General features: G+C 37.0%; 4 protein-coding genes across 4 annotated transcripts; 1 reads left to right on the forward strand and 3 right to left on the reverse strand. All coding sequences in view use genetic code 12, as the record gives it.

Moving 5' to 3' along the window:
- Positions 1 to 147: 147 nt before the first annotated feature.
- KGF56_001749 (uncharacterized protein) lies at positions 148 to 1902 on the reverse strand (the record flags this gene model as incomplete). The annotated part of the gene is made up of 2 exons (XM_049322904.1): positions 148 to 1456; positions 1529 to 1902. Coding segments are annotated over 2 exons (1683 nt in total), but the record flags the coding sequence as incomplete, so codon positions are not given.
- A 513-nt stretch (positions 1903 to 2415) lies between these two features.
- On the forward strand, positions 2416 to 3144 carry KGF56_001750 (ubiquitin-specific protease; the record flags this gene model as incomplete). Its single annotated transcript, XM_049322906.1, has 1 exon — positions 2416 to 3144. The coding sequence occupies one exon, from the start codon at positions 2416 to 2418 to the stop codon at positions 3142 to 3144; it is 729 nt and encodes a 242-aa protein (XP_049181187.1).
- Positions 3145 to 4349: 1205 nt separating this feature from the next.
- Positions 4350 to 5843, reverse strand: ZWF1 (glucose-6-phosphate dehydrogenase; the record flags this gene model as incomplete). The annotated part of the gene is made up of 1 exon (XM_049322907.1): positions 4350 to 5843. The coding sequence occupies one exon, from the start codon at positions 5841 to 5843 to the stop codon at positions 4350 to 4352; it is 1494 nt and encodes a 497-aa protein (XP_049181188.1).
- A 1963-nt stretch (positions 5844 to 7806) lies between these two features.
- PFK26 (Pfk26p) lies at positions 7807 to 11964 on the reverse strand (the record flags this gene model as incomplete). Its single annotated transcript, XM_049322908.1, has 1 exon — positions 7807 to 11964. The coding sequence occupies one exon, from the start codon at positions 11962 to 11964 to the stop codon at positions 7807 to 7809; it is 4158 nt and encodes a 1385-aa protein (XP_049181189.1).
- Between the last annotated feature and the right edge of the window lie 804 nt (positions 11965 to 12768).

Consider the following 12768-nt stretch of genomic DNA (forward strand, 5'->3'; position numbering starts at 1 on the left):
CTCTCTCTCTATATATATATATATATATATATATATATATATATAGAGAGAGAGAGAGAGAGAGAGTAGATAGATTATTATTTATTAGAAAAACTGGGATTATAGAATATATATTGTAATACTAAGTAATAGCACTAGGTTAAGAACCATTTCGCCCAAGATAGCAACTCTATAATCAAACTTGTTTTCTGGATTATGCAAAAAGTTTAATCTGAATAATTTTGGTATCAAGATAATTGTCAACACCAAAGTAACATTCTTCCAAATTGAACAATAACCACGTACAACAGTACCTAGAGTCTGGAAATTGATAAACTGAAAAATCATATAATTCAACTCATCAATAAGAAACCATACCCAAAAAGTATCAACGATCAATTGTCCATACTTCAAAAACCAATGATCTATTATAAAATTGAGCGTAATCGGATCCAAAGAAGTATCGAAATAATAAGATAGAAAAAACTGGAACAGTCCAGATCGATCGATTGTAGTCTTGAAAATGTACAATGGGTTGCTGGAGTTGGGGTTACTCTCAAGATCCGGTAATTTTGTTGTTATTGTTGTTGTTGTTGTTGGTTGCTTTAAGCTGTACCTTGATAAACTTGCTTTGAGCAATGGGAAGCGTTCGTTGACAATGCTTTGGGAAGGTAATATATTAGAAGCAATGGTGGTGGTGGTGGTGGTGTTAGTGGTAATAGGATTGGCGTCGAAGGCCTTACGAATCGGTAGCAACGGAGGTAAAAGCCAAGAGAACCAATTTATGCCCTTGATTAGTGCTTTTATAGTATCATGTCTCTTTCTCTCTATGTGTTCCTCATCTCTTTCTATAGGTCCTTCGTCCCTCTCGATGTGTTCTTCGTCAATATTCTCATATGACTCTTCAATTTCCAGTAGAAAAAGATTCTCCCTAGTCGGATCCTGGTTATTAGTAAAATCTTGTTTGACAACAGGAGCAGATTGTTCAGAGTCATCAAACGCTGCAATGGCAACAGCAGTATTCAAATAATAGGTGTTCCCTGGCGAGACCGAATACAATCTAGTAATAAGATCGGAACAGGATTTGTAATCCCTTGCATTTAGTCTGCTAGTATGAGAAAACCCTGAAGACCTTCTGCTTCTGCCATTAATCTCTATGGGCAAGGTTTCAAATGATCTCGTTTCTTCTAATCGACTTTTAAACTCCGATGGTAATACTTTGTAGCTCACTTTCTTATTTAAGAGCCTATCGACAATAGTTTCATTAGACTCATTGCTAGATAAAGAATGTCTAACTTCTTGCGAAACATCATTCTCGTTCTCGTTATCACTATTCTCTTCCTCTATGATATTTTCCCAAAGTTCCTCCACTTCTCCCTCATTCTCAACCAAATGTCTGCTTCTATACAAATCCTGATTGATCCAAATATTGTAATACCTCAAAAACTTTGCATACTTGTCATGATATTTATAGGGACTATAGTAGTATACTTGTATACTCGGTAGCGCGCAACCAAGCCAAACTATGCATAAATCATATCGAGTAAACTGGTATGCGCATTTTGACGCTTGATACCAAATTATACTGAATTTTAGCACTTCTTCCAAAATCGCATGGTAAAAGCTAAGATGATATGTTGAGTGCAAATGATGTGGCGTTGTAGTTGTATCTATCGACAGCGAAAGCGATTTTTTCGAATATATCAACTGGTGAAGAAACTTCAAAATGAATATCAAAACAGCAATAATACATCCAGTTAAGAAATTTCCCAATACTCTTGAAGCTTCATGATATTTTTGGAATTTAGATGGCTCGTCAATCCCATTGTTTGGTGATGGTTCGAGACGGTACTCTAAACAAACAACTCCGAAAAATGTAAGCAATAGTGTTATAAGAATCGCATAATATTGTCCTACTTTCATCTATGGAAAGGAGCCAACAAAATAGTCTGTCGATCCATCCACTTTGATGGGTAGGGTTTAACAGGTTGTGATTCTACTTGTTCTAGGGAGGATGGATAAGCGCTATTCTAGTGTATGTGTCTGTCTGTCTGTCTGTCTGTCTGTCTGTCTATCTGCCTGCCTGTCTGTCTTTGGGTTTTTTTAATTATTAGTAATCCTATTTAACTCATTGATGATTTGCTGAAATTGTGAATGTCGTTTTAACTTACTGACAAGTTTTTTTTTTTCATTCTCCCCTGGATTTTGATGCGACATTGAAAATTAACGACATTGAAAATAAGGAGAGGGCCACAAGCAATCTCACTTCTTGTGGCGTAGGCGTGAGCGTCGTTGTGAGTGTGAGTGTGAGTGTGTGAGGGTACGTTTGGATTAGCTTCTCATCAAACTATAGTCGCAAAATTCAAACCAAATTACAGGAATAACACCTTTAGCCCTTGTTATAGATCATTTTTTTGACCCTTAATTTTTCCCATAATGCCTGATTCTACGCTGGTTATTCCATTAGAGTCGAATCCTCAAATCTTTACAGATTTAGCACATAAACTAGGCGTTTCACCAATCTTACAATTCCACGACGTGTACTCACTAACTGACCCAGACTTGCTTGCATTTCTACCCCACCCAATATTTGGAGTCATTTTGCTATTCCCTATAACTCCTGCTAATGAAGCAAATAGAATAGAGGCAGACCAGCGAACAGAACCTTATTTGAATGATAACTCTAAGATCCATTGGTTTAAACAGACTATAAGAAACGGGTGTGGGTTGTATGCGTTGTTGCACATTCTCACGAATTTACCGCCTGACTTGAACATTTCCAATCTGAAAATTAGCGATTTAGTAACGAAATTGAACACCAAGAACAAATCCATTGGTGAAACAAGCTTATTAATAGAGGAATTGGAGAGAGGTATTCAATTAGATGAAAACTATGGATCCCGTGGTCAAACCGAGGCTCCTAACGCGACAGATGACATCAATTTACATTTCATTAGTTTCATAAAAGGTAGAGATAATCACTTGTATGAGTTGGATGGAAGAAGAAATGGCCCTGTTGATTTGGGAGAGGTTGGTGATTCGGGTAAGGAGAATTTGATACATGAACCGAAACTAGTTGAAAAGATACAGTCTTATATTGACAATACTGATGAGGAAAATAGGCACAATTTTGCAGTTATGGCAATAGGCCCTACGCTAGACTAAACAAATAGAGGAGCCAGTACCAGCAGTACTACCAACAGTACTACCATCAGCAGGAGCTTCCAGAGCTTCTGGATCTTTCTATACAAAAATGCAATTATTTTTTGTGTCATGTCCACCGATTTTTCAGTTCCATCTCAAATTTCTTCTCGCTATAAATTTCGGAGCATCAAAAAAAAATTTTTTTTTTTCATTTCCTCATCACACTTCTTTTCCTTTTCTTTCTTTCTTATACATGTTTTCTTTAACCAAACCATGGTTGGGGTGAGTTGACTGTATGGAAATGATTTGTCCATATATTGACTCACTTTCAACCAACTTACACAACAGACAAGAAATTATCGGATTTTTAGCGGGTTTTGCTTGTTTCCAAAATAGAGAAGAGAAGGGGAAAAAATAACTGTTTAAATGATGAATTTTAGTTCACTTCTTTCCTAGTCTGATTCGACTATGATTTCACAGACAACGTCAAAAACATGCCACCTCTCAAATTCCAGTCCTTTTTTGGATTGTGAAAATGTTTGGTGTGCTTATACTTGCCAGTATCTACATTTCTGATAAACAATATACTTTTTCCCACAATCTTCTTATTGGTATACACTTGTTGCTGTTAGGTTTAGGATTGCAAGGTAGGATTGTGTTTTTTTCAAAGATCCATCTTATAATCATGCTTTACAGGTGAAAACAAAGTCTGATGCTGTTTATTTTTTGAAAATTTTTTTTGCATTTTGTTGGCAATGGTTTTCTTTTTATTTTTTTTATTTTTTGCTTTCCATTGATTTTGACAATGATTTAAGGTGATGAAAATTGTACCATAACATTCGCAGTTTCCTCGGTAGCATACAACACGAACCTAATTTCATGTATGTCTGTGACCGCCGAATTGACCTTCCTTTGGATGTCTGATTAAATCGTCAAATGAGGATCTTGAAGAAAAAAATAAAATAAAAAGAAAATTGATTTCCCAACAACTATGCAAAAAGAAATTATCAGGCTTTGTTGGTAATTTGTAAGGGATAAAGCCAGGAAACAACGCAGGTTATGTTTTTAGCACCTTTTCTAAATCTCTTTTTTTATCTTTTTTTGCTTCTTCATATGAATTTCCTATAGTTTTTCTTCAGGACGAAATTTGTATTTCGAATTCTTTTTATATATATGTATATATGGATTTCTCAGAGCTATACAAATATAATACTCTTTCACCATTATCAAATCTTACCTTTTACATCTGGTTCAGTTAATGGCCATTGATAGGTTCCCGGCCTGGTGAACACATAGCCATGGTTCTGTAAGTAATCTCTTAACTCTGTTGGACCTTTTGAACCGTATGGGTACTTTTCCAATTTCAAATTTGGGTTATTTTCGAGTTTTTCCAACAATGGCGTGAATAGTTTCCATGAAACCTCTAATTCATCGTCTCTCACAAAATTGGCATGATTACCGTGTAAGACATCTCTCAACAATGACTCATAAGCTTCGGGGATCCAGAAATCCTTGGAATAACGTTTCGAGTAGGTCAAGTCCAAGTCTGTTAATGTTGTTTCAGTAGAAACACCAGGGATTTTGGAGTTAATCTTTACGTAAATGGCCTCATCGGGTTGAATTCTGATAACTAATTCATTTCTATGAATGTCCTTGAACATTCCCCTAGCAACTGGCTTGAACTGAATTCTAATTTCAACTTTTCCTTCATCTAAAGCCTTTCCAGCTCTCAAAACCATTGGTACGCCGTCCCATCTCTCATTGTGGATATTGACTGAAAATGCACAATAAGTGATACACTTTGAGTCTTTAGCAACAGTTTTGTCATCCAAATAACTTGGCTTTTTCCCATCCTCTGACCTGTCGTACTGACCAACAATTAAATCATTGACATCGAATGCATCAAAAGCTTTCAACACTTTAACTTTTTCGTCTCTAATGGCTTCTGGGTCAAAGGACACGGGTCTCTCCATGGTCAACAATGTCAAGACTTGCAACAAGTGGTTTTGCATCACATCTCTAATAATACCTATTGAATCAAAGTATCCGCCTCTTCCTTCAGTTCCAAATGGTTCCTTGAAACTGACTTGGATAGAAGCAATATGGCTCTTGTTCCAAACACCACTAAACAATTCGTTACCAAATCTCAAAACTAACAAATTTTTCACCATCTCTTTTCCCAAATAGTGGTCAATTCTGTAAATCTCGTCTTCTGAGAATAATGGTGCAATGGATTTCTGCAACTCTCTAGCACTGTCTAAATCGTGGCCAAATGGCTTCTCAATAACGACTCTGATTATTCCATCCTTGGGATAAACATTCTTCTTAATGCGTTCACAAACCAGAGTGAATGTTGATGGCGGTAACGCTAAATAAAGCAATCTCTCTGCCTTCTCGACATTGTGTTCTTTTTCATACTCGGTGAATCTCTTTTTCAATTTTTGGAATCCTTCATCTGCATCGTATTGACCCTCAACATATGAACAAAGCTTCAAGAAATTCTTCTTGGTTTCTTCATCGCCGCCCTTGAAATGTTGAGAGATCTTGTTGTAAAAATCTTCTTGACTCAAGTCAGATCTAGCATATCCAATGATTTGACACTTGGTGCTTAATTGCTTTTCTCTAAACAATCCAAATAAGGCAGGAAAGGTCTTCTTAGCAGCCAAGTCACCACTGGCTCCCAAAATAACAATTGTGTAGTATTCTCCAAAAGCTGTCATCCGATTATTTGTGTGTGTGTGTATGAAGCAAGTAATTTATGAGTTTGATAGAGGGGAAAGCAATTCTAGGAAAAAAGTAGAAAAATATATTTCTCTGATAAGAGCAAACCAGTATTAAAATAGGGGTGGTAATTGCACAGATGGTACTTACTATTGCAATTGACCTTAAAACACCTTACTCTTGTTGCTGATGTTCAGTCAATTGAGTTAGCTGATTCTACACTTTTGATAAATCCTACTCCTTCAAAATTAAAAGAAAAGAAAAAGAAAAAAAAAACCTGAAAATATGGTTCCCTATGATGGCAATCTTGAAAAAAATATAATTCAAACTGCTACAAGTAAAGGAAAAAAGAATGAGGAAAAAGTTTACTAAGCAAAATGAAGCACTATTCCATTAATCGGATATTGATGAATGATGATCTTGCTAAATTACAAGAGCTATAACTTTTTTTTTTTTTTTTCTTCTTCGTACATAATACGATCATAACTTGCACGACTTTAATTGAAGCTTTAGTAATTTCTCAGTAAGGATAAGGATTAAGAGTTTGAGCTCTAAGGTGTAATTGTGTTTGCGTGATATTTTTGCAAATGGAATGGACATATGGATAAGAGTTATTTCTATATGGACATATGAATGAGACAAGTCTATATACTTTTCTTTTTCGTCTTTTTACCCTTACATTTCTCCTCACAAAAGTCAGCAGAAGAAGGGGAAAAAAACAAGAATTGACGAGAACATCTCTCGGACATACGCTAGAACCATGCTACGGACAAATGGAATTTTTTCTTATCCACCATTGGGTTGAATTCATTGAAGCCTTTCAGGGCGGATCCGGCAAACCGTTGAAATAAAGATAAAGAATGAAAAAAAAAGAAAGAATAAAAAGAATGAAAAGAAAAAAAAAGTCAGGTTTAACTTTAAAGGTTGCATGAAACGTATTGTCACGTGACATGGTGTTTAACTAAGAAGAAAAGTGCTACAACGCCCTTAACTAAAAAAGGGGGAACGAGGTGACAATCGACACTATCGAGCGAAGCGAGATAGTGGAGCAGTACTGACTACCGACACTATCTTGGTGTCTTTTTTTGAGTGGTTATTACTAATCTGAAATCATCTGTAAATTGCTGAATTGGATGACATTGCCAACACTAATAAGTGTCTACTCTTTAACCATAGAGAAGGTGAAAATCCAAAATCAAAGTTTTTTTCTCCAAATATTCATTTTCCGATACTCAACTCTCCTTCAAAAGTATTGAATCTCAATTCTATATCAATCTATTATTCTTTTTTGGTAAACTTGTATAGAATTGTAATTAACACTATCGAGCAGAGCGAGATAGTGTCGGTAGTCAGTGCTGCTCACTATCTCGCTTCGCTCGATAATGTCGGTAGTCAGTGCTGCTCACTATCTCGCTTCGCTCGATAATGTCGGTAGTCAGTGCTGCTCCACTTTTTTTGCAGGAAATCCAAGCAAAGTTCAAAAATGGGATCCACCTCCCCCCAGTTCTCTCAAGATTTCGTTCTAGCTATCTCCTGGCTTCTCCAGGTTATCCCCAGATTGACTAGTGGCTTTTTTTTTTTGCTATGCTTGTACGGGGTCGTCTAAGTTTAATTATGAAAACTATTGCTGTATGGCTGTATGCATGCTCTTTTTTGTGCAACTTACAACGAACTTTTAAGCGTTGCATCTCACACAAAACCTACCAAAAAATCAACACAAGTTGTAGACAGCTTTAAAGAGCTCTTTCCGATGCTTATGCTCGCACCCACTATCTAACTAGGCTCTTTTCTCCTTAGAGAGCTAATTTTATTTCTTCTTCTTTTGCTTCTCCTTTTCCTTTTTTTTTTTTTTTTCTATCAAGAAAGTCCAATTTGAAATCAAAGATACTTTATTTCTATCAAAATGCTTAGATAATTATCTTTTAGAATAATACAATATAAGAGACTTAAAACAAAATTAATCTAGCAGAAGTAATGGTTCTTTTCAAACTTCTTCAATTCTTGCAAATTTTTTGCAGTGATTGCTTTATCATCACCATCTCTAACCAGTAAAGTAGGTCTTCTCAGTGGTGGCAGTATAGGAGAATTTGATGAAAATCCATTCTTTACATTGTTTGTCAATTCATGATTATTACCCCAATCATTGTTTAATGAGGAAGAAGAAGATGATGATGAAGATACTCCACGATCATGATTATGCCTCAATTGTTGAATATGTTCTCCAATACTAGAATGGCCCGTGAGCTGACTTCTCCTAGGTGGTGCAGTAGGAACAACTGAATATTTCCGTTGTTTAAAAACAACACCAACTTCTTTCACATTCGTCTGATGCTCGGGCTCTGCTTTAATAAACCAATCAGAATGCTCATCATACTCATACATTGTGTAATCGGTTCCATAAGGTTTTGATTCAAGACAGTATAGCGTATGCAACGGGACATCCAATTCTCCAATAGCCGATTTATCAAGATTAAGAAAGTACGCCAATAGGATCCTCAACACGACTCTATGAGAAATAATTAGTAAATGGTCAGTTGTTCTTTCGATTTCGGTGATTAATGGCCTTAGTCTGGTCAAGACATCTAAATATGATTCACCTCCAACTCCGGGATACCTATAGGTCAACTTATTTAACAACCTGGCTTCAAATTCTCTAGGATGTTTCGATTGAATTTCGTCATATGTCATACCTTCATATTTACCGCCACCCAACTCATTCAACATTCTCATTTGCTTTACCGAATACAAATGGTCATCAAAATATTGCGCAGTTTCAATAGACCGAATAAGCATAGAAGTCCAAACACAAAAGTTTGGTTCAGTAGGTATCATATCTAAAGAAGCAATATCATCTTCATTGAATATGGAGTTATACTTCAATTCCAATCGAGAAGAAAATCTTTCCAATTGTTGCTTTCTGAATTCTTGACGCTGGAAACTCATGAATCTAGCTAAAGTTTTAGCAAATTTCACTCCACGTTTTGTCAAGTGTGCATCTCCGCCTATTCTGCCACTTAAATTATCTTTACTTTCTCCATGACGTGTAATCCATATCTGTCGTTCGCACAAATTGAAGTTTAATAAGAAATAAACTGCTTGTGATGAAAGAAATCCCTGGATATTGTAACTAACAATCTTTTTCCCAACATCAATCATTTTGACATATTGATACCCAGGAATTTTCTCTTCTTCTTCATCTATTGTTTCATAAGCTTTTTCATAGTTTTGCAATCTGCCAACAAAATCCTTGAGTGCAACTTCCGGATCCATATTTTTGTAATCAGGACCACTCAATTTTAAGCGAATATTACTCTCAATGATATTGGGATCACTGCATATACTTTCAAGAAACAACACTTTTAATTCTCCATTGCTTCTCTCTCGAATCCTCTTTAACACCCTTTTCCTTCGAAGTTTAGTTGAGTTTGTAGCATCAAATATACCAACCGATCCGCTTCCATTAATCACATAATCAAGCAACTGTTCCAAAGTATCCATAGCCCATTTCTCTCTCAACGCAGTGCTATTTTTATTTTCGGGATTGAAAAAGGATGCGTCATGCTCAGTACCTTGCTGAACTTGCGATTGGTTCGGTGATTGTGAATCTGTTGGAGTATCCGCATCTGGTAATGGATTCTTCTCAGGCCCTGCATTGAGTTTACTTTTTCTTCTTGTATTACCAACATTGAACACTCGACAATCGTGTTGTAACCAATTGAGATACCTAGTTAACTTGTTTGTGATATAAGATTTGCCTCTTGCTGGCAAACCAACCATCACAATGACCAATTTCGAGCCAATATCAACTGATGCAATCTTACCATCTGGTGAGATCTTAGACGATGTTTGACCAGGTATATTCAAAGTGTATGTCTTCCTTGCAGAAGGAGGCGGCTTAGTCATTAGTAAAGTTTTCAATTTTTCAATTGATGGAGTTTTTTCAAATTGCTCTTTCATGTGCGGTGGAACATCTTTTAGTAAATGGTCTTTGATATCCTGTTTCATTGTCAATCCCCTATTTTCAGATGGCGGAGGAGGTGGCGAGAAAGAAGAAACAGGTGATTGATCGGCTGATATATGGTTCTGTTTTATTTGCTCTTTCTCAATTTGTAATTGTCTTTCTTCTATTTCCTGGTTCTTTCTTTCTCGTTCATCGTATATCTTCCCCTTCTCCTCCTTGTCCTTCTCCTTGTCCTTCTCCTTGTCCTTCTCCTTGTCCTTCTCCTTGTCCTTGTCCTTGTCCTTGTCCTTGTCCTTGTCCTTGTCCTTGTCCTTCTCCTTCTCCTTCTCCGTCTCCTTTCTCTCCGTCTCCTCCTTTTCCTTCTCCTCCTTCTCCTTCTTCTTCTGCGACTCTGAAATATAACTCATGGGACTTATCAGACCGGAAGTGTTGTCGTCATTTCCAATTACTACTTTGGGCGGTTGAACATCTTTTTGGGAAAAAGGTTCCAGTAAAACCTGTTTGAATGTTGGACGTCTAATGCCTGTTCTGATAATTTCCTCTTGAGTACCAACAAGAGATGCACCTGCGTGGGCAGCCATATCCCTTGCTTTGTTCAATGAATCGGTTTCAGATAAGGACATCAGAGATAAAGTTGTATCGTGTCCTAATTCTGCCAAGTTCAAATGAGATATTTTCTTAGTCATATTAGTTGATTCATCAGGATTGTTGGAGTCCTTTTTAGGCCGCAGTTGCAATTGCTCTTGCTCGTAAGTCTCTCCAACAATATCACTTTGTCTTTGGTGTTTTTCTCTTTCAGTTTCTTTTTCCTTTTCTCTTCCTTCTTCTTCTTCTTCTTCTCCTCCTTCTCCTCCTCCTCCTCTTCCTAGAACCGCATCTTCTTCTACATCATCATCATCGCTTGATTGATCTCTAGTTATTGGTGATCCTATATGTGAAACAATTGGCGTATCAGTCAAAGGTCTTTTATTAAATGCTGGTAAGAATGAACTTATTGAAATGTTAGAATTGCTTGGTTCTAATAATTGTGAATCAAGAGATTTAGACAATGCCAATCTTTCTCCGCCATAACTATATCTCTTTGATAGCTTGCTTTGGTTTGGTGACAATGGTCTTGGGACCTTCTTATACAATGATGCCGAGGACATATTTGGCGATACACTAGCCAGAGGCGGTGTAGCGCTGGTGGTAAATTGGGCTCTATTAAAATTTTGTAATCCTCTTTGATAATGAAGATAATGATTTCCCTTGCGATGAGAATGGTGTTTGCTTCTTGTATTTGTATTTGAATTTGAATTTGAATTTGAATTTGAAAGCAGCGATGAAGAGTCTATTGGTCCTTGCAGATGAGGACCGCTCAATGCAACATTGTTTGCACCTTCGTGATTGCTTACTTCAGTCTCTCCTTCAGTTTGAGTGTCTTCTTCTCTCCCTTCACCATGGTTGTCATCGTCACTATAAGCATCGTTTTCTGAATTATCAAACGACATACTTGACGAGGAGGATGATCTCGAATCAAGCACCTGAGACGAGTCGTTTGAGTGGAGATTTGAAAATGATACTTTTTTCAAAGCTCTCGAACGCTGCAACACTGCATTACTTATCGAATTTGATTTTTTACGATTCATTGGTAGTGGTGGCGGTGATAAGTTTGCATGAGAGGTGGTGGTGGTGGTAGAAGATGAAGCGGGGTTTAGCTGTGAATGTGTTTGTGGGGTATGCTGTTGCTGTTGCTGTTGTTGTTGTAGTAGTAGTTGTTGATGTCGCCGTATTAAAGCTGAAAAATTTGGAGAAATGGAACCTGAACCGGAATCTGAGCCTGAATTGGAAACAGAACCAAAATTGGAATCAGAATTGAAGGAACGCTGTTTGAAGTTCGAAGCAATCAAGTTTCTGATAGATTCATGGTGTTGATTGTTGGGGTTATTTGAGATGTCATGCTGTTGTTGATACGTGTTTTCGTAAGAGCCTAGTTGCTCTGGCAATAGCAGTGGCAGTAGCAGTGGCGGCGGCGGCGGCGGCAGCAGCAGCAGCAGTAGCAGTAGCAGCAGCGGCAGCAACAGCAGCAACAACAATTGTGTGTTATCGCTATCAACTTTGCCCGGGTGATTTTGCTCACCATTTGAGTTTTTTGAATGTGTATCTGAGGACGAGACCATTTATGAAGACCAAAAACCCGTGTGTAAAAAAGGTGTTTTGGAAACAGTATCTAAAAAAGTGTTTTGGAAACAATATCTCAAAAAACGTCTTCTCTAGGAAAAGGCTAGTAAATCCAGCAGTATATACTCTGTAAACTTAAACCCTTTAGTTTCAGTAATAGGTGTTTTTTTTTTCTGTCTTTTTTTTTCCCATCTTCTCGCTGTTACTCAATTGTTCCTTTATACTGGTCATTTCAATCTTTGAGATGTAAATAACATGAAAAATTTAAAACATAGAGAGATACGAACTAGAGATGAGTTGTACTTACAAATATGTAGGGTCTAACCAGTGTAGAATCTTTTAAATCAAGCTCACTAGTAATAAACAGTATTAGTTATTAGTAGATTAAGAGTATATTATTAGTACTGATAGAGTTAGTCAGAGAAAGTAGGCAAAATACCCTTCAAATACATAGGACATTTTTGTACAATTTAATTTTCGCTCTTTTTTTTGCTGCTCAAACGTAAATCCCCCAAAATTGAAGAGGGGGGCATAGCAGCATAGTAGCATAGGAGCATAGTAGTATACGGGAATACGGGCATACGGGAATACGGGCATACGAGCATATGGGCATACGGGCGTAGGGGGTGTATATTTTATGGGGGGAGTGAATGACTACTAGAGCTAATTCCAATCATGGCAATTCCTTTACAAAAAAAAATAAATGGTCAAAAAAAAAAATATGTAACCGAGAAAGAAACACCAGACGTTTTATAGTAGAAATGTTTAAGCTTTACATAACTAAAATTGACACATGGGGGGGG

Source organism: Candida oxycetoniae (assembly GCF_023343755.2).
Source record: "Candida oxycetoniae strain CBS 10844 chromosome Unknown scaffold88, whole genome shotgun sequence".
In the NCBI taxonomy this organism is placed as follows: domain Eukaryota; kingdom Fungi; phylum Ascomycota; class Pichiomycetes; order Serinales; family Debaryomycetaceae; genus Lodderomyces; species Lodderomyces oxycetoniae.